General features: G+C 49.4%; 1 protein-coding gene and 1 long non-coding RNA gene across 2 annotated transcripts; both read right to left on the reverse strand.

Annotated features, from left to right (window-relative positions):
• Positions 1–1,224: 1,224 nt before the first annotated feature.
• On the reverse strand, positions 1,225–23,169 carry LOC149340182 (uncharacterized). Its single transcript, XM_089550675.1, has 4 exons — positions 22,985–23,169; positions 12,489–12,786; positions 7,158–7,255; positions 1,225–1,484 (listed from the first exon to the last, which is right to left on the reverse strand). Exons 2-4 carry the CDS (start codon positions 12,708–12,710, stop codon positions 1,274–1,276), a joined length of 531 nt encoding a protein of 176 aa, XP_089406801.1. The 5' UTR covers positions 12,711–12,786; positions 22,985–23,169; the 3' UTR covers positions 1,225–1,273.
• On the reverse strand, positions 19,130–20,884 carry LOC149340183 (uncharacterized). Its single transcript, XR_016283837.1, has 2 exons — positions 19,858–20,884; positions 19,130–19,270 (listed from the first exon to the last, which is right to left on the reverse strand). It is a non-coding gene; the product is annotated as an uncharacterized LOC149340183 (long non-coding RNA).
• Positions 23,170–24,719: the final 1,550 nt, after the last annotated feature.

A 24,719-nucleotide genomic window follows, 5' to 3' on the forward strand; every position in this document is an offset into this window, starting at 1 on the left:
ACATATTGAGCTAATATATGCCACTAGTGCCTGAATGTGCAGTGTTTCTTGAGTGTGATGTATGCGTGTCTGTTGGCTTTGATTTCCATAAAAGCATGTTAATTAAAATTCTGTAGAAAAATGTTGACTGGCACTAGGCACAGCATCTCCCTGCAGTCCTCATATATCAGTTTTCCTTTTGTTTGCACACTATAATATGTTAAGTTGTAGAAATATTTATCCAAGATTCTAGGGCGTAATATTTACAAACATTTAGCTACCTCTCTCAATGAACATAACATATTTTGTGAATATTTTCAGGGTGAAATAACTGCCTGGTCTAGTGGGTACAATTGGCTAGTCCAGTTGGGTCCAATTGGTCGGGTGTCCAAAACAATGGGAATTTCCAATTGGTTCCAATTTGTTTGTTTTTTTTTTGACTGGGCACAGATGGCTTGCTTATGCAGATACGGCCTATCTGCTTGATGTAATATGCTTCTATTATTTCACCCTCTAATCTGTCTTTAGACCTTGCAATGAATTTAATGTTTTCAAAACCGGGACGGCATTTGCAGCTTTTGCAGTGAGTGCACGTGGCTGCCATAGCCATCTTTTATAGCAATCTTGTGCTGCCTCACTCTTTCAGCACTGACCTGTCTGGCTAACTTTTAGCGCTGTACGCTTTTTGCGTAAACCATGTCATGCCACAACCAACTAGCTCAAATCAAAGACTTGCTGGATTACGGTATAACTGCAAGCCGTGACAACTTGCGCACACATGGCGTCAGGGTTGCAACAACCGCTAGCTTTTGGGAACTCTGCATGTCCCTCGAGCGCGTGCCTGCCGCAGTCCGTTGTCAAATGCATATGTTGACGTCAGTCACGAGTTATTAGTAAAAACGTCACCTTTGCTCTACTCCCACATGCACTTGGATAAAAGGCGATGTTAGTTTGTCGTATTCGACTCCATCCAATAAGCGAGGTCACAAAATTTGATGCACTACAGGCCGTCTTGGCGCGGACAGACAGCATGGTTTCAATATTCAGAAAGTCGCGTTTGGCTTGGATCTATCCGACGTACCAGGCGTGAAGACGAGGAAACAAGGCAACTGAGTGCATACTGCAGTGCAGAAATACCATATTTTTTCATTTTGTCTCAGTCGCACGCGCCAGTCCTCCTGGAGTGTATACAGTTTGAGTCCTGGGGGCGCAGCATGGGCCAAAACACAGTCTACAGCGTCGTGGATTGGTGGTAGATGTGCCCAGCGCTCAGCATCGATAACACCTTGTTCGATCAAGGTGAGAGCGTGACCTCCGAGATTGGCTCCGCCGGCGCTTCTATATCGCGGAGGCCACGGTGAGAGCGCACAAGTTCAGTGCTGCGCCGCCGGTGGCGCCGCCTGTCGAGCGGCGGCCCTCCTTCGGCGGCGACGCCTCCGCGGAGACGACGGAGGGGTGACCAGGCGCGTACGGCACACGGGGCAGATGTTGTTCCACTGGAGCCACTGCGACACGCAGCTGTCGTGGAACACGTGACCGCAGGCCAGCTGCCTGCGCGTGTACGTTATTATCTATGAGTATCGCCGAAGGTGGCATCCTCTACACGCGCCTCGGCTGAACAATTGCGGGGAATTATACGCGGCGGAACCTTACGTAGCTCACATTTTGAGCATGTATAACGGGCTAACACAACGGTTGCAGCTGATATTCATGCATTGCTTGCACGTGACGTCAGGGGCACAATGTGGTTGACCGCGCAGAGTTTCCATTGGGGCACATATACCAGCAGCAGGCGATATGTGAGGTTATGGTTCACTAACATGGCGGCCGCTATGACGCCATTCATAGCCATCACAGATGAGGCGCTCATGAGATGTTTTTGCTTTCCCCTAACTGTGTCCGTGACCGTTTTCAGCGTCGGCAAGCATAAGTCGGGACCGCCCGTATTTTTTATCAGAAATATAAAAGATCGAGATTGTGGTAACGCGAACAAGTCGCATGGACGGGCTGTGTACGTTGAGATTGCATTACACAAGGCATCACGCTCCTGGAGGACCGACATGATGGACCAAGATTAGAACTATTCAGACGACAAGGGAATGAAAAAAGGTGCTCGTGTGACATAGATGACAAAAGCCAACCGCCACCGAAACCAAGAAGCATAGGGGATGTCTTTTTTTGTAGTTTTTATCAATGGGAGATTAATAAAATTAGAAAAGAACAACCACATGCCGCCGGTGGGATCCGAATTAAAAAGCACGTATACCGGACTCGAAATTCGGAGGTCGTCGGTTCGGATCCCACCGGCGGCATGTGGCTGTTTTTTTTCTGCTTTTATTAATCTCCCATTGATAAAAACTACAGAAAAGGCATCCCCTATGCTCCTTGGTTTCCATGGCTGTTGGCTTAATGATTAGAACTAGTGCCACCGCACTGTACTGTTGCACGAGTTTTCGCGCTGCCAACGCAAATTCATAGTTGTCATCGACGCGTTGCAGGTAATGGTGATAGTTACTGTATAGTTGCAAAGAAAATGAACTTATTAAGGCTGTTAGTGTCGCGAAAATATTTGGGGAAGTGTTTGAGCTAGTCATACAGCCTGAGTTCCGGAGGCTGACAATGATTTCGGCTGGTTAGTAGCGTGACAGCGTAACTGCTAACCTATTTTCGGACAATTCAGACATACTAATACGCACACTTCATTCGACAGGCATCCAAAGGTCAGGACCGGGTAAGGCCAGATCGATTATAGTCTTTAAAGACCTAGCATGACAACAACAAAAAATACACTACAATTAAACATATCCACTGCCTGACACCACTCAGCAATAAAAACTCGCGGCAACGCGGCTAAACGCATGTCTGAATGTTGCAGCAAAACGCGTTGCCGAATGAGGAAGTTACCAGCAACTCCGAACAATTTACTGGTAGTGTTACAGTCGGATGCATGTTAAGTCTGCAGTGAAGCTCCGCCCACATTCGGGACCGCCGAACAGAATCCCTTCGAGACAAAAGGTACACCGTTGTTGAGCATTTCTCGTAACCTACGTAAATAAGAAGCTATCACGAGACGAAATCATAAGTTCAAGAATTTCGATGCCTTTGGTTTGTTTGATACAGACAAACATTAAAAAGCTTATTTTGGTTTGGTTTGGTTTATTGGGGTTTAACGTCCCAAAGCAACTCAGGCTGTGAGGGACGCCGTAGTGGAGGGCTCCGGAAATTTCGACCACCTGGGGTTCTTTAACGTACACTGACATCGCACAGCACACGGGCCTGTTCATCGTTGTGATTGGCCAGCGGAGTAATGCAAGACGCCGAGCACCATATGGCCCACTGTTACCAACTTCCGGTCTTTATTAAAAAAATTTGTATCCTGTACTAGAGTAAGCATTATGGCGATGATAATGAGCAAAACAAAACGAAGAAAACTCTCCTTCAGAGCACGGAAGTCATATTTCGCGCCACAAAAGGAGGGGGGGGGGGGGGGGGGGGGGGCAATGAGTACTTCCACCGAACGAACAACGTTGCTATGCAGCGATCACCACGTGGAATTTGTCTGCGTCCGCTTAATAATTTTCTCACAAACTGTTTCGGTTCCAGCCACCAAACGATGGCCATGAGGTCACAGTCGAGCTGAGACAAGGTTAACTGGGTTGAAAGTTGAATGGAGGTTGTGTGAACCTACAGGCGGGATTCGCCACTAGATTATTCTGCTGGCAATTGTTCCGCCGCAGCGACACTTACATCAGGATAGAACTTTAAAACACAGCAGTTTGGTAACGAAGAGCCATGGTCAACGGTAGCCTGCATTCTTCCGCTAACAAATTGCCACAAATAACCATATCACCTCTTTAATGTTTGACTACATTGAACCCGCGGATATATCGAACTCAAATAGAATCCCGAAATAGTTCGATATATCGAGAATTCGACATGTACAAAAAATGGCTACAGATAAGGCTTTTTGTAACTTAAAAGCGATAATGCGTTGCATCTACGCCATTGACGCGCTTGATGCAGCGACGTGCCTCCCGCCGGTGTACTGGCAGCCAACCGCTCGTTGCGAGGTCTTTCGCACCGAAGCCGCTGCGGAGGGCGCTTTGGAGCCAGTCACTGCCTAATATAAGATTTCTAATCATGTTACCAAGCGTAATTACCGCTCATTAAAATTTAGGCACACTTGGACACCTCAACGACTCCTCAACGAACCACGCCACGCGAGGGCCGTCGTTAGTTAGGCTGGCTTCACCGCATGACACCGATGTGGCGTGGAAAATGAGTGCAAGAGAACGAAGGGCACCCTCAAGCAGAGCCTATAATACGTGCACGTCGTCACGCGGTTTCACAGCGGCAGCGTTGCCAGTAGGTGCCGAAAGCCCCGCAGCCGACCCGTCTATGGTATGGAGGGGTAGCCACCCCACCATACCGTTTCCACGCGCTGAAAGTGATCGAAGAGGACTACCGGACGGACGGACGGATCGATGGTTGGATGGATGGACGAAAGTTAGGAGTACCCCCTTTGAAACGGAATGCCCGGATTTTTTAACGCGATATAAGAGCAACCTAGCGGGCAGTTGGTTGGTCATGACGGAATGTACGTGCTCAGGAGACAATATAGAAGTGGACAAAACGACCCACACCACAAGCGCAAGTCCCATTACTCAGTAATTTATGGCTCATGATGAGTCCAGCTTTGCTGGCACTCGTCGAAAAAACTTGATTTGCCGACAGATGGCAGCACGGGAAATAAATGACCATTTTAGTACAATTTCTGAGAAAAAAAAAAGTGTCCGGTAAGGGTTAAATTCCATTCTCATCTTACACCGGCCTTCTTCAAGAGCTGTAATGACAGCAAGTGAACAAACCGCTAATGCATCCCCAAATCTGAATGCCTCAATTGAATGTTTTCTGCTGAAATCGAAACAACGTAAGAAAAAAAAATGAATTCCAAGCTATTTACCGTGCTCAGGTGGGTTCCATAAGGCGACTGAAGAGGAATCTGTGCCGCGGGAACTCGATCTACGCGTTCCGAGCATTCTTAGAAACTCAGAATTATTGCCCTGTGCGGCCGATTTCCTTAATTTAAATACGATTAACGTCCGGCTCCCGCTTTTTTTTTCTGAATTCCCCGCTAACGGTGGGAGGAGTCAACCAACGCTTGGAGTACCTTTCAGGGAGTCGCGTGCAGGCTTTGATTTCGCTTTTATTTTGTTTTTTAGGTTTCCGTGAATAAATAGATCGAGTCAGAGACTACATAGCTGCAAATTAGGCCCACGGAAATAAAAATACGCGTGGACTCTTTGCTTTCGCCGATCACTACGTATCACTTCGCCGATGGCAGAGCAGCAAGCCGCCGCGGGACTGGTTGAAAGGTTGGTTGACTCCTCCCACCGTCTGCAGGGAATTTTTGAGAAAAAAAAAGGCGGGAGCCGGGATGTTTAATCAGATTTAAATTAGGGAAATCGGCGGCACAGGGCATTAATTCGAAGTTTCTAAGAGCGCTCGGAGCGTGTAGATCAAGTTCCAGCGGTAAAAATACGAGTTCAGATTTCTTTTCAGTGCACCTTTTATGTCATCTTGCGCATCATTCCAAAGAAATAACACAACAAAAATTTGGTCTCTCTACTCCTTTGGTAGCGTCAAGGGAGTCTTTACAGCGCGGCTGGTAATGGGCCGACCGTTTCTGGGTTGAGAGGCGTTGTGTGGTGATGTGACCGGATGACCATGAAGAGGAAAGCGGGAGAACAGTGAGGAGGAGGGTAACGGCGAGGCGGCAGGCGCGAAGAAAGCGGCTCGGATCAAAGGCCCTCATTTTTCAAAAGTGGCCAGCAGTTTGATGCAGCTGCCGCGATAACTCTCGGCCCTTGAGGCGGAGTGCGATGGCAAAATGGTCACGTGTCGCCTGCAAGCGCTGTTCTCAGGAACCCACGAGAGTGGGGCGTGTAGTTGTCGCTACCTTTAAAAAAATAGAGGAGCTTTAGCTCTGATTGCACAGCAAAAGCTTATGGGATCCACACCTAACACATACAACAGCTTACTGATATAGTACTGATGTATGTACCCTGCCATATTTGCGCATCTGCAAAAGCACGTCGACACGAATATCAAGAGGCCCAGCCGCGTGAAGTACACAAACGCAACAACGCGAGACATTTGATTTTTCTCAGCCGCCGTTCTTCTACAGTGCACTTGCACTTGTCTGTGGTTCATCCTGAGCGACGACCGTCATTGAAGACTCAGAGGATGACGAGAGAAGCGAAGGCAAGAATATGGAGAGGAGGAATGACGAAGCGCAAGGGGGAGTGGCTCCGACTGAACAGATAGCACCCTACAAGTGTCGTTCGCGTAGTTGGCGGATAGGATAGGATAGGAAAACTTTTAATGTCCAACAGACAGAGGGTAGTGACTTGATCTAGTTTCGTGTATATGCGTCAAGCTTCAATCGCCGGCCAAAGGCAAAATACCACACGTGTCAACGAAATATCCCTACTCGGCTCTCTTGTTTATTCGTATTACCGACAATCGCAATCGTTGTTAAATTCTTTTTGTTGCACGGAGAAGAAAATGAAAGATTACGCGCCCCTGGTAACTTCTGTTTCGCAGCTACTATTGCACTTTTATTGCACAAGGACGGCAAAAACAAAAACAAAATCTAAGCGTTCAAAACGAAACAAATCCACGAACGCCGACGCCATGTCACCAACGTGGCGAGTTTGAATCAGAGTAGCAGGGAAAATATGACAACTCTGACACCGAACAAACTTCAACAGAGTGACTAAAAGCCCACCTATCGGATTATGCTAACAAAAACCCATTGCAGTTGCCCAGCTCACCGTCGCGATAAGTAGCACACAGTAGTGTTATCAAGATATGATAACACTACTGTTTCTGATATGCTTCCGTCTGCAGTCAGTGGAACTCATTTGTTCTGAACGAAGCAGCACTGGGCCAGGAGTACGTGACGATTGGATTGGCCGAAATCAAACGTACGAGCCCCATCACGCCACCCTGCCCGTATGTAACTGCGCAAGCCCTGCTCGAGTGTGTTACCTATTGTTGCCTGTGTGGCGCGAGAATACGTTATACACAGCATCAATGCCTCGTAACAATTTTTTTTCCTAATTACACGTTCATCCCGAGTGATCGATTAAGGGTACACAGCGAGGCGTCAATACTTGAGCGTGTCCGTCTGGCGGTATGACATCAGGCAGATGCTGCACTTCTCCTTGGGCGTCCCGGAGCTTTCTTCGTCTTCGTCCTCATCTTCGAGAGCCTGCGGCACACGCATAGACGACGCGGCATTACGTAAACGGCGTACGTTTACACGGTGTGTACGTTAGGCTAAGAATTCCTTGAGCGTTCGTAAATAGATGACTCCTGCAATGAGAAAGAATTTATTTCACAGCTAGAGCTTTAAAAAGAGAAATAAAAAAGAAATTCGCATTCGTTCGCGACGGCGCCTAGATGACGTCAGTAACCAGGCAAGGTTGGCCAAGGTTCTGCTCGCCATCTGAGATCTCTGAACGGCGGATTTATTTATTTATTTACTTTACAGCGATAGCTGTTAAACGCCCGTTCATGGGTTTCGCGCCATAGTAGTAGAAGTATGTCGTAGTACGTCGTAGTCGCTGGCGTAAGCAGTGGGTGCGTTGCCATAGGAAACACTCGGGAGGTGGTTACCATGCGAGGACGAAGGTATGACGTGAGCGGAGAAATGCGTAACCAGTGGGTGGTTACCACAGGAACCATCAGGAGGATGGTTATCGTCGAAGGGGGAGGGTACCTAGAGAGCGGAGGAATCCCCAACTGGAGGATTCTTGCTGTGGAAGGAGGAGCGCATGCGAGAGCGTAAGAAGGCGCAACCGGCATATGGTTGCCACGGAAGCCACCAGGGAGACAGTTACCCTGGAAGGACGAGGAAAGTTACCATGGAAGGAGGCTTTATGGTGACAGCTTAGGAAGGTTACCGCGGAAGGACGACGATGTGGCGATAGCGAAGGAATCTCCAACCGGAGGATGGTTACCTAAGAAGGGTGAGGGTATGGTGAGAGCATAAGAAGGCGCAACCAGTCGGTGGTTGCCACGGAAACGACCCGGAAAATAGTAACCGTGGAAAGACAAGGAAAGTTACCATGGAAGGAGGCTTTATGGCGACAGCGTAGAAAGGTGCAACCAGAGGGTGGTTACCGCGGAAGGACGACGACGTGGCGATAGCGAAGGAATCTCCAACCGGAGGATGGTTACCTAAGAAGGGTGGGGGTACGTTGAGAGCATAAGAAGGCTCAACTGGTCGGTGGTTGCCACGGAGACCACCCGGAAGGTAGTAGTTTGATTGATTTATGGGGGGTTTAACGTCCCAAAGCGACTGAGGCTATGAAGAAGCACTACACAGGGTTTTCCATCGACATTGAAGAGCTGTTTTATTCCGTTCCCCATCAAGGACTTTTAAAGGCTGTCAGGGAAACCATCCAGTCCACCGGCGAAGTCCCTTTTCAAAATGCAGCAGGAGTAAGCGTTGACAATTTCATTTCTTTGTTAGAATTTTACCTAAGTTCGACTGCTGTTTTGTTTGATGGAAAATTCTTTGTTCAGAAGAAGGGAATATGCATTGGCTCGTCTGTAGCTCCCGCCCTTTGTGATATTTTTCTCTCCATTGTAGGAGCTGACATCAGATGCCACCTTGTTGATCCGCACGTAGTCTCTGTACATAGGTATGTTGACGATTTCTTAGTTATTCTTAAAGACACTTCTGAGCATGAGCTAGACGCTGCGGTCGCAAGGACTATGTCCGTGTTTTCAGAACACAGCCAAGGCCTCAGTTTTACTAAGGAGGTCCCGACAAATGGCGAACTTCAGTTCTTGGACCTTAGAATACGGTTTTGCAAAGATGGCTTGTGTTGGATGTATAATCCGCGTTCAAAGAAAGGTTTGCTCCCCTTTGACAGTGCTCATTCGAAGCTTGTGAAGCGGGCAATTGTTTCGAACTCCTTGCAAGCGTCTTTGAACAAATCATGCCCCCATATGGTCTCGTCCAGTTTCAGTGCTCAAGTTCAGCGGTTAAAAGTAGCAGGATACCCCTCTTGTATGGTTACTTCCGTGTGTGAAGCCATACTGCAGAAGCTGAAGCAAGGTCCTAAAAGCAAAGATCCGGTTTCACGCAACCGTGTGGCAGTAATACCGTATATCCACAAGGTTTCACACAACCTTAAAAAAGTAGCAGGCAGACATAACGTTCAGGTCGCATTCTCAGCCCCCTGCAAACTTTCTAAGCTTTGCGCAATGACTAACGGGAAAAAACAACCGGCTTGTACTGTGAAACATCAAAACAAGTTCACACGGTGCAGGACGCGGGTTGTTTACCAGATTCCATTAAGTTGCGGGCTCAGCTACATTGGCCAAACCGGTCGATGTTTTAATGAGCGAGCCAGCGAGCACTGCCGGAATCTGCGTAATAACGAAGGAAGCTTTCTAGTGGATCATTGCAAAGCCTGCAGGGGTTGCCGTCCGGAGTTCGAGAAAACTATTTTTTTGAGGAGTGGGAAGGACAGATTTGAGAGAGAGGTGGTCGAAGCCTTTTACATCAGGAAAGAAGGGAGCAGATGCGTCAGCAAGCCATCCATTACGCTTAGCAACGAGGAGTACACTTTTCTAGAAAGTTTTCTGTAGGCGCTTCGTTTTGTTTTGTTGTGCACGCTTTCCTTTGGCATTGGTTGCAATTTTTGACGATTTCTTTGACGATGTGCGGTTTTTGCGCAGGTTTTTGTTCTCGTTTTTTACACCTTTTTTTCACACCTTTGACGCTGACCTTGGTCTGAGCTCCGCATTCATCCTTTTTCATGTTTCTTGTTGGTCATCGGTTATCATTCGTATGGCTGCTGGTTGTTCGTTTCCAATTTTTTTCTCGTTTTTATACTTTTGACGCCGACTTTGGTCTCAGCTTCGCGTCCATCTTTTTTCTGGTTGGTCATCGGTCATCTTTCATGTGGCTGCTGGTTTTTGGTTTCCAATTTTTAAGGTTTGCACTCTTCATCCATTTCAACCTTTTTTTACCTTTGACACTGTTTTGGTCTTAACGCTTCATTCTTCACCTTTTTTCCACGTTTCTTGTTGGTCATCTGGTATCACTCATGAGTGTGTATCGTTTTTGGTGTTGAAGAGTTGCTTGGTCATGACCGTTTTAGTGTTGTTTGCTATACTTTTGTTGGGTTTTTTTTTTTTTTTTTTTTTTTTTTAGCCATGATAGTATGTTACGTGGTTGCTATTGCGCTTCATGTGCTAGATATCTTACAGTTATCCTTTCTACTGCCTGTGCGTGATTACACGGATGCTAGGGCGTGTTGGCCTACATAAAGGCGGGTTTGGTGCGAAATAAAATTCAGTTGTAAGTTGGCGCTGGTCCTGTCGTGTTTGTCTCTTTTGTCCACGTCTTTTGCGCCATTTTCCTGTTGGAGGCTATGAAGGACGCCGTAGTGAAAGGCTCCGGAAATTTCGACCACCTGGGGTTCTTTAACGTGCACTGACACCGCACAGTACACGGGCCTCTAGAACTTCGCCTGGAAGGTAGTAACCGTGGAAAGACGAGGAGAGTTACCATAGAAGGAAGCTTTATGGTGACAGCTTAGGCAGGTGCAACCGGAAGGTGGTTACCACGGAAGGAAGACTATGGGGCGAGAGCGAAGGAACCTCCAACCGGAGGATGGTTACCCTGGAAGGGGGGAGCGTATGGTGAGAGCGTAAGAAGGCGCAACCGGCCAGTGGTTGTCACGGAAACCACCAGGGAGGTAGTTACCCTGGAACGACGAAGAGGGTTACCGTGGACGGGGAGGGAGGGTACGGTGAGAACGGAGGAATGTGGCACAGTCGATCTGCGGCAGCTGCTGCAAAACGCGCCGCCCGAGGAGAGGATCGTTGGCGTCGATGCCCTGAGAGCGGCGGACTGGTGAGAAGACCTAGACGAAAACTACTATAGAGCCTGTTTCACATGCAAGCGAAAATGCTAGCGAGTCCTGCCGCCGCGGCGGAAAAACCTTTTATGAGTCATCGCTGCGATGAGCGATGAGGTTGCAACAAGTTGGAAATTTTCGCTGTGGCGCACCGCTGAATCGCTCAGTCGCTTGCATGTGAACCAGCCTAATGTGTGGAAAACTAAAAACAGCGCCCTAGAACTATACAGGTGTGAGATTGCTTTCATATTCTCTACCACGTCATATATATCGCAAATATAAATGCCTTAACAGCTGCCGCTGAATCTCGCATTAACCAGTAGTAACCATCCTGTCAAAATTGTTTATTTATTTATACATACTGCAGCCCCTAATGGGGCTATTGTATGAGTGGGCTAAACAAATCATCAATACACTTATGCAAAAACAAACAATAAAAAAAGAATGCACATGAAGCACGGCAGAGTACCGCAAATGAACACAGTTACAGTAACATGAAAGAAATGGAAGCGATACACTGTAAGCACCACAAAATACATAAAATCATGTGGCATTAATTTCTATTAAGAATGAGTTCAATGGGTTCTCTAGGAATTAAGTTCCATTGCTGAATTGTGCGCGAAAAAAAAAAGCTATTTGAAATTACCAGTACCGGCGAAGTATGCCCTCATGTTAAGGCGCACTGCGCTGCGGGGAACCGCGTGATTCGGGGCCTGCCCGGTTGGCGCCTAGCTTCAATTACCCGCCCAATTAGTACTGCGTTTATATCCCCGCATCAGCAGCGCCATTTGCGCAATTTGCACATTTGCATTTATTCCCCTCACAATGCGACCTTTTGCATGTCATAACTTTTTTTTTTCTTTTTACTTCACGATGCGTGGGGGAAAGTGGGGTGGGGGGTGCTATCTCTCATTAGAATGGACCCGCATGACCGGCCGATCGATAGACAGCTGCTTTGATCCGCGGCCAAAGTGTCGCGTGACCCCTCCGAGACTAACTGCGGCGGCAGGACTAAAAACAGCGATGCGGTCTGTCGCGCGATTCTAATGGAGGCCTGTCGTTGTCGCTTTCATTGATCCTGAGGCTACCCTGCCTCTCTTATGTCGTCACTGATACAGCCTGCCGGAAGCTATATAGGAGCGTGTCTATTATACTTCACTAATGGAGCGAATATTTTAATTTAGCGAATACGACTATAAGCGGTTTGCGATTTATCTACAACATGAGTGCTAACGGTTGTCCCTATAACCGCCAAAGAATTCCAAAGTGTGGCGACTCGCTTCCGGAGCAACAAAACAAAAAACAAACAAACAAACAAACAAACTGCTTTGCTGTACAATAAAGGAACTAAAACGGAAAGCAAAGTTAAGCTAGTTAGTGCGCCATTTCTAAAGGGAACGGCGCAGGTAGAAAGAACGGAGTATGCAGCCATGCAGCGCCTGTCTTGTCTACTCCATTCGTCCTTCTGTGTCTGCGGTGTTCTCTTTAGAAACCTCCCGCTTTTCACTGCTTGAGATCGGGAGAACTAAAAAGAACAAAGTAGTGGGTAGAAAGTGCGCTAGCCTCCAGCACGGTGAGGCTGGCATCCGGGTCGGGCCCCTGGCGCACGCGCCTCGGCGGTCGGTTGTTGCTTAGCAAGCTGCGGTTGACGAACCGCGCAGCGGCCACCAGCAAGGAGCCGTCCTCCTGGTCCGAGAAGGACGTCGACGTGGTGCTCGTAGAGTCGAAGTAGTCCGACGTCGAGCTGGACGTCGTCTCGGAGGACGTGTCGCTGCTCGTGCTCATGGTGGAACCCGTCGGAACGGCCGCGCGGCCCCCTTGGCCCCTTTCTTACGACCGCCTGCCTCCGCTCAGCGACCGGCTGCGGCGGAACCAAAGGGCCAGCGACAGCCATTGGTGGCCGACTCTGAATTCTCGATGTATCGCATGTTGCGCAAATAAACGCGCGCGGTAGAATGCTTCTCCCAGCTAAACGGGCGCATTGTTCGAGCTGAAATTTCGCAGAGAAGTGGCATTTGGTCGGCAGAATTGTTTTATACCACGTTTGCTTGGGGTACTTACCTGATTCGAACAGAATAAGTCGGATATTCACATCGTCTGCGGCGACGACGAAGGAAATTAAGCCACTCTGTCGGCGATCGCACCGGTGGCGCCATCTCGTTTGTTGGCCGTGAAGATTCAGCAATGGAGCGAGGTTCGGGAGTTTTGAAGACGCTCTTTCAACTGGTATTTTAATGGTCACAGAAAACTTAGCTTGGCCAAACTAAGTTTTCAGCAAGTTAAGTTGGAACATTTCAGGGTCCCTTTAAAGGACTATAGACACCTAATTTTATTAAGGCGAAAGCCTTTAATGCCTCATCGTTGTAAGCAGGAGTTGTCGACAGAAATGTTACGCTTTTCAATTTGTCGAAATGGTCATGACGTCACAGTGCGCGAATATCAAATGGGGCGAATTGCACTTTGGCTAGTAACCATGAAACCAGTTAAAGGGGTGGTATAGTGATGCTCCAGTAAGTGGGACTGAGTTTAGTTAATTCGTTAATTAACCAAATAGCCCAATTAACCTTTATAGTAAGACCAGATAAATAAATAAAACCGAGCAGGAAATTGGTCGAGTTGAGAAATCGAACCAGGGCCTCCGGAGTGCGAGACGAGGACGCTAAACACTACGCCATGCCAGCTCGATGGTTTGGAATGAACAAACAAAGGCGCGTCTAGTGAATACGGTGTCTTCGTTCACTCCCATCTTCCTCCCTTCCCTTACGGCACGGTTCAGGTGTCCATCGAGATATGCGAGGCAGATACATTTCCTTTCCTCAAAAACCAATTTACCGACGAGCAAGGCATACAGCCGAACGGGCGATGGCGTTCTGTGGACTCCCTGGCAGCGTTGCAAGACGCAGTCGCGTTCCATCAGTGACACAAGCAGCAACACCGGGCTTTCGCCTCACCGCACTTTAGATCAACAAAGTGCCCCCCTGAATTTTTTTATGCTTGTTGTGACCTAAACACCAACTACGCATCACAGTCATCGTTCGACTGATGAAACCGAAACAGCGTCAAGAAGAAATTCAATTATAAATGTCGTGTCCGGTCGCTGTGTTGAATGCAGCGAAAGACGCACACGGTACTTTAAGACTTCGTTTATTTAAAGCCGATGAGGGTGCGACCAGCGTCGACCGAGGCAGGAGCCGAACTGGCCGCCCGAAGAAAGGAGGGAGCGGAGAAGCGTCCACGGGAGGGAGTGGCTTCCCAAAACAGGAGGAGGATGCGGGGGCGCACGGGGGCGCACCATGGGGGGGCATCTGGCGACAGCGTGCGACGAAGGGCAAGTGGTCGTTAGGAGGAGGATGCGAGTGGTCGTTAGGAGGAGGATGCGAGTGGTCGTTAGGAGGAGGATGCGGGGGCGCACACACACAAAAGCAATAAGGGGACACAACACTTCCTTCCCCCTTAGAAAGTTGCCTGGCATCGTGCAGGGGGTCGGCGCTCACGCGTGGAGGCGCGCTGGCTTTGTGCGCTCGGGGGAGAAACACTTGTAGGCTGGCTGTTGTTCGCTGTGTCTCCTAGGTCTGTCCTGGGCGAAGTCTCTTCTTCCGGGAAGAGGTGCCAGGCTATGTGGGAAGATGGTGCACGTGCTCTCTCCGCTGGCGGACAGCTCTCAGACGGCGTCGTAAATCTACGCAGCTGGTTGAGATGTCGGCGTGCTACTGTGCCATGTATGTTGACGAGCCAAGAGCGCAGGCCTATGCGTCTGACAATTGTAGCTTCCTCCCAGCGTGGCTTTTTCAGAAACTGTCGGGCGAGGACGCGCTGCCCCTCATTAAGCGTGCCGCAGCGCGGAATTGCTTTTTCTTCCCGGAACGTCTCTGCCTTTGGCTCGGGGAGGATGGCTGTGAGCTGGGTTCGCATTTCACGCTCGAACATCATTTTCGAGGGGGTCTCGCCTGTTGTGCTCTGAACCGTCGTGTGCTGCTTGAAGAGAAAGCGCGCAAGGCGGCGCTGCAGCGAGCCTGTCTGATCTCTTTCAAGGGCGCGTTTTAGCTCGGCTACGTAGCGCTCGGCTTGTCCGTTTGTCGCTGGGTGGTAGGGGGCCGATGTAACTGATGAGATCCCGTTGTCGCGATAAAACTTGAGGATCTCCGCAGACACAAACGGTGTTCCGTTGTCCGACACTACCTTGCGCGGCAGGCCGAACGTTGCAAATAGTGATCGGAGGTTGTCAATGACTGCTGCCGAAGTCGTCTGTCCCATTTGCCTTATCTCAAGCCACTTTGTGTAGGCATCTACGACCACAAGGAAAGTGCAGCCCTCAATTGGTCCTGCAAAATCAATGTGCAGTGTGTGCCATGGTGTGTCTGGCTTTTCCCATTCTGGGACAGGAGCTTTCGGCGGGGCGCTCCGGCTGCTCTGGCAAGGCTTGCATTCTCGCACCACTGTTTCGATGTCGTTGTCAATGCCAGGCCACCACATGTAGCTTCTGGCACACTTTTTCATTGCAACGATGCCCCGATGTCCGGCGTGGATGAGAGACATAGCTTGTGCGCGTAGTTCTCTCGGCATCACAACTCGGGACCTAAATATGATGCAGCCGCGATGGGTGCTCAACTCTGTAGCTCGCCTGCGGTAAGCGTCGAAGTTGTCCCCTTTGAGTGTATGCACGTTGCCTTGTTGAACAGCTGTGTAAACAAGCCGGAGAGCTGCGCACTTCTGCGTAGATGCTGCAACTGTGCCTGCTGTAAGCGGAGGTTCTGGCAGTGCTTCGAACATCAGAACGTCTCCTGGTGGAAATGGTTCGTCAACAGTTGCGTCTAGTGGCAGACGGCTTAGCGCATCGGCGTTTTGATGTTTACTCCCATTGCGGTAGACCAGAGCGTAGTCGTACGCTGAGAGTTTGATGCACCAACGTGTCATTCGCGGAGACAAAGTTGGTGGCATAGGCCTTTGTGGTCCCAGAATGCCCAATAGCGGTCGGTGATCGGTTATAAAGGTCACCTTCCGGCCGGCAATGTACTGGTGAAAATGTGTCGCCGCGTAGACGATGGCTAGCCCTTCTTTGTCAAGTTGCGCGTAGTTGCGTTCTGCTTGCGACAACGTACGTGAGGCGAAGGCGATGGGAGCTTCCCTTCCTTGCTCGTCAGTTTGCGATAGAACCGCGCCGACTCCGTACGGTGATGCGTCGCAAGCCAAAAGCAGAGGCTTCCTTTCGTCGTAGTGGCGGAGGACTGTACCGGTCGTCCACTTCTAGTTTGAACACGGCTCCGGGCGGCCGGCGCTCCGCGCAGCGCCTCTCTCGGTCGCCTGGGTAACTAGCGCGCAGGCTCAGTGGTATCCATAGGCGTGGCTTTCACCGCGTCGTCTGCTACAGCGCGCCAGCGTCGCCGGGTTAATCTCGCCTTGCAGTGAAGAGCACTTTCGCACTGAGCGCGGAATGCGCCCGGATGATTACTGTTTTCGACGCAGCAGCTTAGAAGCACAGCACCTGCGCATCGTCGAGAGCTTCATCCCCGGTGGCTAGGGCTTTTCCTTATCGTTCCTTCTTGCAATCAACACGTATCATTAAGCTGATACGGTGAAAGACATCGTCCAAGTGGGAGTTTAAGCGGTTTACTCTGAGGCCATCACCATTATTAGCTGCAATATTTTATCATTTGAAGCTATTCGTCCACAGCAGCCAGAAAAGGCCGGCGGCTCACGGGTGCTTTCATCCGCTCAAGTGCCGCACTGCAGTACGTTGCCAGTGCTAAATTGTTAACTGGCAATACAGGTGCAGGTTAGGGGAAATTTTCTTATTCGGTTCTTTAGCTTAACACAGAAGGGGCTAAGTTGCTAGGGATTTTCCGGAATTTGTTAAAGTAACGCCTGAACATTTCGCACACCGATGCACTCGTCTGGAAATGATTGTCAATGGTCTCTACACAGGCCTTGGTTGCTGCTCATATGCAACCCCGCTTCTGGGCATATCAGCAAAACATTGCCATGTTTTTCATTCGTTCATTCTTTTTCACGATTCCTACCCTGCAGTGCTGGTGTTCCTACTGGTTTTGTATTAATATCCCTCCACGGTAGTGCGCCATAGATATAGTACCGACATTGCAGAATGGCAATTTGAGTGGATGAAAGCACCCGTGGGCCGCCAACTTATTCTGGCTGCTGTGGACGAATAGCTTCAAATGGTAAAATATTGCAGCTAAGTAATGGTGGTGGCCTCAGAGTAAACCGCTTAAACTCCCACTTGGACGATGTCTTTCACCGTATCAGCTTAATGATACGTGTTGATTGCAAGAAGGAACGATAAGGAAAAGCCGTAGCCACTGGGGATGAATCTCTCGACCACGCGCAGGTGCTGTGCTTCTAAGCTGCTGCGTCGGAAACAGTAATCATCCGGGCGCATTGCGCGCTCAGTGCGAAAGTGCTCTTCACTGCAAGGCGAGATTAACCCGGCGACGCTGGCGCGCTGTAGCAGACGACGCGGCGAAAGCCGCGCCTATGGATTCCAGTGCGCCTGCGCGCTAGTTACCCAGGCGACCGAGAGAGGCGCTGCGCGGAGCGCCGGCCGCCCGGAGCCGTGTTCAAACTAGAAGTGGACGACCGTGTACATCTTCGAATCAGGTCTTTCAGGGCATCGAATGACCGCTGATGGCGTGGCGACCATGTCCATGTCACATCTTTCCGAAGGAGTTGGTATAAGTCGTTGGCCACGGTAGCTCTTTGTTCCAAGAACCGGTCGTAGAACGTCAAGAGTCCGAGAAAAGCCTGTAGCTCCTGCTTGTTTGTTGGAGCTCGTGCTTCTGTGATCGCTCGCACTTTGTCCTCGGTAGGGTGAATGCCTTCCGCATTAATTCGGTGTCCCAGAAATTGCACCTCTGGCACCGCAAAACAGCACTTCGATTTGCTTATGCACAAATTAGCGTTTGCTAGCCTTTCGAGAACGAGCTCTAGGCGCACTGCATGCTCTTCAGTGGAAGTGCCACTGATGATGACATCGTCAAGGTAGACACAAACTCCTGGGATGCCCTGAAGCACTGTCTCCATGAATTTTTGAAATATGGCCGGGGCTGCAGCTACGCCAAAAGGCAGTCGCTTGACTTTGTACAAGCCTTTCAGTGTGTTAATTGCCAATAATTCAGCAGTTGACTCGCTCACCTTCAGCTGCTGATACGCCTGGGTGAGGTCCAATGTGCTGAAGACTCTTGCGCCACGCAGTACACTGAATACTTCTTCAGGTGTCGGTAGCGGGTAAGAGGACGCTTTAGTCGCAAGATTGACGGTGCTCCGGTAGTCTCCGCAGAGGCGTATGGTTCCGTTCTTCTTGCGAACTACGACAAGTGGTGTGGCCCATTCTGAATGCTGCGTCGGCTCGATGACACCTTGCTGCTCCAGTTTGTCCAACTCTTTTTCAACTGAATCTCGGAGAGCAAACGGCACCGGCCTGGCCTTCAGAAATTTGGGTTGCGCGTTGTCCAACAACTCCAGTGTGACCGGGGGCCCTTCGTTTCCTGGAATCTCTTCCGAGAATACTCTTTCGTATTTCTCTTGCAGTTGCTCAACCATGTTCTGGCTCGGCGTCTGGTGTATGCCGCATATCATCACGCCTAGTGGAGAAAACCAGTTTCTCCCTAGAAGGCTTGATCCTGTGCCCTTCACAACAAGCAGAGGTAGCGTATGGGTCTGGCCGTTGTAGTTAACCTGCACGTTGGCAGAGCCCAATAGTGGCAGATTCTGTCCTGACCACGTTCGCAGGTGCGTGTCGTCTTGTTGCAGGGCGGGTGCGTCAGATGGCCATGAAGTTCGGAACGTGTCCTCACTGATCAGAGTACAGGCTGCGCCGGAGTCCACCTCGAACTTAATCAGCTGGTGATGTACGCTTACTTCTGTAAAAATCTTCGGTCGCGTGCCGAGATTCATGGTGTTCAGGTCGTACAACACAGATGGTGTTGCTGATGTTCCCAAGCAACCACAGATATCCATCGGCCGGCCGTTGGCCGTCCGTTTCGGATGTTCCGGACGGCCGGCGGACGTCCGCGAACAGCCGGTGGACGTCCGTCGGCCGTCCTGTAGGCGTCCAAAGGGACATGTTTGTCTGGCCAACGGACATCGATTTCGGACGTCCGTTCCCGGATCTTTCTCGGATGTTTGCATATATGGCACATGCATACTTTCATCGTGTCCGCGGAGCAATAAAATGAAAACGCAACTGAAAGTACAGCGAGAATATTTTATTGTGATTGTACATCAGCACAGGCCTGAGTTACTGTGAAGTGTGTAACTCCTCAATAAGACGTAAAACTTCGAGCGCACATCCATCTTCCTACTTCCATGATGAAGCGGAAGCGAACAGCTTTCTGCAAAAAATGAAAAGAAAAAGGTTAGGAATCAAGCCGACGCCAAATCTCAGTAGACCATGATAAATTCAAAAATGCTTGGCAACTTTGTTATTGGTATTCACGTTAATAAAGCCCAAAATAACACAGAGGTGAGAGACGCACCGACATAGTCATCATCCTTGACACCAGAAGGTATTCTATGCTTGAAAGGGGCCAAGAGCTAGGAAATTGAGCATTTTTCATGATGGCACGCGCCCTACAACCCACCTGTTACATGCAGTCTCTAATTTCAGAGAAGTTCTGCTCTCCTTTCCCTAGACTCAAGCAATAACCAGTGTCAGGACTGCTAACAAAAAGATTATGCCTGTGCCAAATTGCAAGAGAACATGATAACTTCAAGAATGTTCGGCAACTTCGTCAATGCTATTCAAGTTAATGAAGACCACAACGGCACAAAGAGGCAAGAGACGTAGCACAAGTCTCAACCCATCTGTAGCCCACACCACAGTATAGCCATAACATAACTCCAACTCTCCCGCGAGAGAATGTTACAGATCTTGCTCCATTGTCATAAAAGTAATTCCCAAGCAGTGTACTGCACTTACCTCCGTAGGCCATGCCGTAGGCAATCACACTAGGCCTTCTTTCATCCAAAGTCGGTGTAGTACGATATTCCAGCGTTCCAGGATGGCTTCAGGCACTTGCCGCATCCTTCGGATTGTTCAAGTTACACACCACTTTCGTCCGCAGACTAAAAAAAGCCACACATTCTAGTAACAGAGCTCAAAAGGGGCACCACGCTACGCACCAAACTAGCAACGCCGCCATTATGCCGCTGCACTCTGTGGCTGATGGATTGGATTGGGCTGACTGCAAGCTGCATTTAGGATGATGATGATAGCGGAGTTCGGCGGGAGTTTTGAATATACAAGTGGTTTCAATCGCGATTTACAACGGCGGACACGATGTCGCTACTGATTTTTAGATGTTTTCTAGATGTAAATTAGTAATTGATTTACTGTAATTTTGTGTAGCACTCGCTCCTACCCTTAAATAAATTTAGTTCAGCAGTGGCCCTTGCACTGCAAGTATATGACTAGGGAATTGCGCGAATTTACAAAAGTCCTCAAGTCAAACCCTGTAGCTCATGGAAATAATTTCTCCAAAGCAAATATGCAGATATTAACGCAATTTCTCGCCCACTAGCCAATAAAACTGACAAAATTTCCTTCGCGAATAAAATTTTCTAGGTTAAAAAAGCGAACTCTACAGTATACATACTCGAACGGCGCGACTTTTCTGTGTGAAAAATTAGAAAAAAATTCTATACTCATATCCGGAGAATATACTCCACCGTACATCCCTCGGACGTACACCTTGTCTCCAATGCGGATATACAAAAGCGGATAGTGTCTGTACGTCCGGCGGATGTATGAATACGGATATCCGAAATCGGATTGTGTTCGTATGTCCGATGGACGTCCGATCTCGGCAAAGGACGTTCGGATCTAGCTCGTACGTCCGACGGATATCTGTGGTTGCTTGGGTTGTTCCATGGAGATCAGATAGCGGCGTATTCTCTGAGGCGTTGACGCTGTGATTAGGCTGGGAAGGTGACTTTATCTTGGCAAGTCTCCGTTTCGTAATGCATGCTCTTTCGATATGCCCTCGCTTGTGGCAAAAATTACACGTGGCTGACTGGAATCGACATCCCTGGGGGTTGTGTTGGTCGTCACACCGCCAGCAGCGTTGTGCCTTTTTGACCGATTTTACAACAACAGAAGGCTTGCGCACCTGGTTGCTTGTCTGGTGTACCGGCTCGGTGTTCCGGCGAATCCCTCTCTGCTGGTGACCGGCGCTCTCCGCTCGAACGGCGATGTCGTAAGCTTTGCTGAATGTGAGGTCCTTCTCAGCGAACAGGCGCTGCTGCAGTGACTCGTCACTCAGTCCGCACACAAATCTGTCGCGTAACATCACGTCCAAGGGAAGCATGGTGGTGTTAGCAGAAGAAGCTGCGTCTCCCTCCTGCCCGGTAGCTGTTGTCGACAGCGTTCCAAAATTGCAGTCGGCAGCGAGCTTCTTGAGCGCGGCTACGTAGGCGCTCACAGTTTCTCCTCCCAGTTGATCTCGTCGTTGGAAGCGAGCCCGGCTGTAGACCTCGGATGGCCTTGGGTCGTAGTGCTTTTGCAGCGCTTTTACGATGTCGTCGTAAGACACTGCCGCTGGTGTGCTTGGCTGAATAAGGGCGCAGACAGTATCGTAGGTCTGCTCCCCGCACAGCGTCAGCAGGTTGGCCCTCTTCAAGGCTGGGTCTGTGATGTTGTTAGCTTCAAAGTAGAACTGAAGGCGTCCAACCCACGATGACCACGATGAGCCGTTGAACTCTGGTATCTGATTGGGAAACCCTCGCGTAGCCATGGCTTGTCAATAGCGTTGCGTAGCGCGGGTCGAATCCACTTTCTCGTCGCCACTGTCGTGTCCGGTCGCTGTGTTGAATGCAGCGAAAGACGCACACGGTACTTTAAGACTTCGTTTATTTAAAGCCGATGAGGGTGCGACCAGCGTCGACCGAGGCAGGAGCCGAACTGGCCGCCCGAAGAAAGGAGGGAGCGGAGAAGCGTCCACGGGAGGGAGTGGCTTCCCAAAACAGGAGGAGGATGCGGGGGCGCACGGGGGCGCACCATGGGGGGGGCATCTGGCGACAGCGTGCGACGAAGGGCAAGTGGTCGTTAGGAGGAGGATGCGAGTGGTCGTTAGGAGGAGGATGCGAGTGGTCGTTAGGAGGAGGATGCGGGGGCGCACACACTCAAAAGCAATAAGGGGACACAACAATAAATTATTCAGCGGTCGTACACGAATATCACAGGGTGCTCCATGTATACGAATGTCTAACGCATCGTTTGGAAAAAGAAAATACGCAAGCAAAAGTTTGGAGTCTATAGTCCTTTAAAGGGAGGAGGTGAGGCGGATGAAATGCAAAGAACGCTCGGCTGGTGATTATTTTGGTGCACGTTAAAGAAAACAAATTTCTCGTATACTACGAAGCTCCTCACAGAAAGCACGCATGCGCCTCGATACCTGCGTTTTTCCGTCAGAAAACGTTTCCAAAAGGTAAACGCAGATGACAAAATACATTGTTTTTGTTGAGAAAAGGTGCAGAGGTCGCGTCCCGGTTTTCTCAAGACATGCACCAATTTTTACCTCTGTAGTTTTCAGGCACTGAGCAAAACGTACGTGACATGATCCGGAATGTTAACTGCTGACGAGGCAGCCCAGTGTACGCGTACCGGACACAGTAAGAGAAGGGAGCTACAAGGCGTTGATAGAACTCGGGAACTAGGTGACAGATGTCCCCCTAAGGATGCCCTCCGATCAATGGCGTCGACCGATTATTACCATGACTTTGTGGGACCGTAGATGCGTGCAGCCTTTTCTTTGGACAAACTATATAGTGTCCTTTCCAAGCTGCGAGGCACAACAGCAATATGGGTGACACCAATATCACCAACAGCGAAGGCGCTAACCTTGTATCAGCAGCTCCAGTGTGCACACAGTTAAGAGATATGATCGCTTGTTTTTCCTTTCGCACCCAGGATCAGAGCAAATAAAGCAAGTAAGAGCGGTATTTAGTTTACGCAGTTTTTGATGGTCAAGGATTACTCACTGGGCCCCGCACAGCAGGAGACTTCGTCAACCCAGAAGTCCATATGACGTCGTGCGACAAACACTCACCCAGGATGCAGCAGGCTACAGGCGCCGCTGGGCCAGTCGGCCGACCAGACCGGCGCACTCCAAAAACGCCGAGAACGCACATGAAGACGGATTTTGAAAGCGCAGTTTAGAAAACAACGCGGCCGAAGAGAGATGAAACTCCAGGCCGTACTGGAGTTGCCTAATCCAATCCATCAACACTGATGATGACACTGTCCCGTTCTTGTGCGACACATAATCGAGGAGTCTGTAGCTTTTGCGCTTAACGCTAGCTAGGATTGGAATTTACATAAACTGAAACTTTTTTTTTTCTACTCTGAACACTTTACCGCTTAGGGGATTGCACCTGATCGGGCGTCATGCGAAGGAGCAGGTGCGGCAATAGCCGGTCCGCAGTTTCGTATCGAGCACGTGCTGAAACCAATGCTTGCACAAAGGATGCGCGTATCACAGAAGAGGAGGTTTTCCGATGCCTGGGTTAACGTACATTAATGCTCCTGTTTGCAACTTTCAAGGTGAAATTAAGATGATGCCAAGTACTGCTTCACATCTCAAGCTTTTCTCACTGAAAAGCAACAGCTGCACTGAAGAACGTGGTTTTTCGTTCAGCTGCAGAAAATATGAGAGGCAAGCAAAAACAAACGAATAAATTTTTAGCTTTTGCAGTTGACCTCATTAGAGTAGGGCGAGATTTTTCGCCTTTGCAGCCGAGCATTAAAACAGTGTGGTACAACCAGGTACAACCATTCCCGCCTTCTTAAAAAAAAAAAAAAAAGCAGTTGATAACAATGGGTAAAGGTGCACGGCAAAGCGGCGTCCTGTACACCGCTGAAAAATCACAACAGTAAACGAAATCAGCTTTTTAGAGCGAGAGCTCTACTCCTCGGAGTACAACTTACGATTTTGACGTGGACGACTCAATGACCTTCAATGCCTCACAAGGGCACACCAAACTTAACTGTGTGGTGGTATGGCACGTGATCATATGATTATGATCATTGGATACCTTACCTTGACATTTGATTTGAGACAGTGGAGACCATGCTTAACAGAGCTTTCGCTCGTACAAAGCCACGTTAAACTCCAGCCTATTTTTACATGTTTGACTACACCATGTAAACCAGAGGCATCAAAATCTTGAGCTTGTAATTTCGTCCGATGGTTACCTGATGGTTAGTTAACAAGAAAAGCTTTAGCAGCGGACTACTTTTTGTCTCGGAGGGGTTGTGTTTAACGGTCACTGCGTGAAACGACACCAAAGCTACTCTGAGCGCTGTTATGATCGGAGTACACGGGCCTGGGAAGAATTACTTCCAGACGTGAGTCATCGTGAATCAAGATGCGGCAGCAGCGTCCAGTGGCTGAGTCTACCCCCAGGTCGCCAGACAACAGGGTGGGGCTGCGCAAGGTCGAGTTGTTGCTGCTAATTGAAAGGCGGCTGTATCCTCGACAGAGGTCTCGTGCTTCGGACATCCGGCGGGAAAGTATTGACGACGTTCGTTCAACTGCTGGGAGGCAACGAGCAGAACACTTGGCGCAGTGATCAAAGTGACCCATCAATGTTAGATGACTCATGCGCAATGTTTGATCTCATGCGCCGAGCTGCGAGACAGCGAGAGAGCACAGCACCGTCCCTGCTGTGGGTGGTACCACCAGCGTCCTCAACTGCTCATCCGACTGGACAGTGTCCTTCGAACTTTATTCCACAGTCAGGGATCTGGGGAATACGAACCTTATTTAACGGGATGTTTTTTTG

This window comes from Amblyomma mixtum, chromosome 6, assembly GCF_055824585.1.
Source record: "Amblyomma mixtum isolate Tamu chromosome 6, ASM5582458v1, whole genome shotgun sequence".
Taxonomy (NCBI): Eukaryota; Metazoa; Arthropoda; class Arachnida; order Ixodida; family Ixodidae; genus Amblyomma; species Amblyomma mixtum.

Bases quoted from the DNA above. Each gene is read 5' to 3' on its own strand.
- LOC149340182 (XM_089550675.1), bottom strand. From the start codon at position 12,710: ATGAGCACGAGCAGCGACACGTCCTCCGAGACGACGTCCAGCTCGACG. The intron at 7,256-12,488 runs GCTAGCGCACTT...CGTGTGCCGCAG, and splicing joins CCAGCCTCACCGTGCTGGAG to GCTCTCGAAGATGAGGACGA. The intron at 1,485-7,157 runs GTATTGACGCCT...TGCGTGTCGCAG, and splicing joins CGCCAGACGGACACGCTCAA to TGGCTCCAGTGGAACAACAT.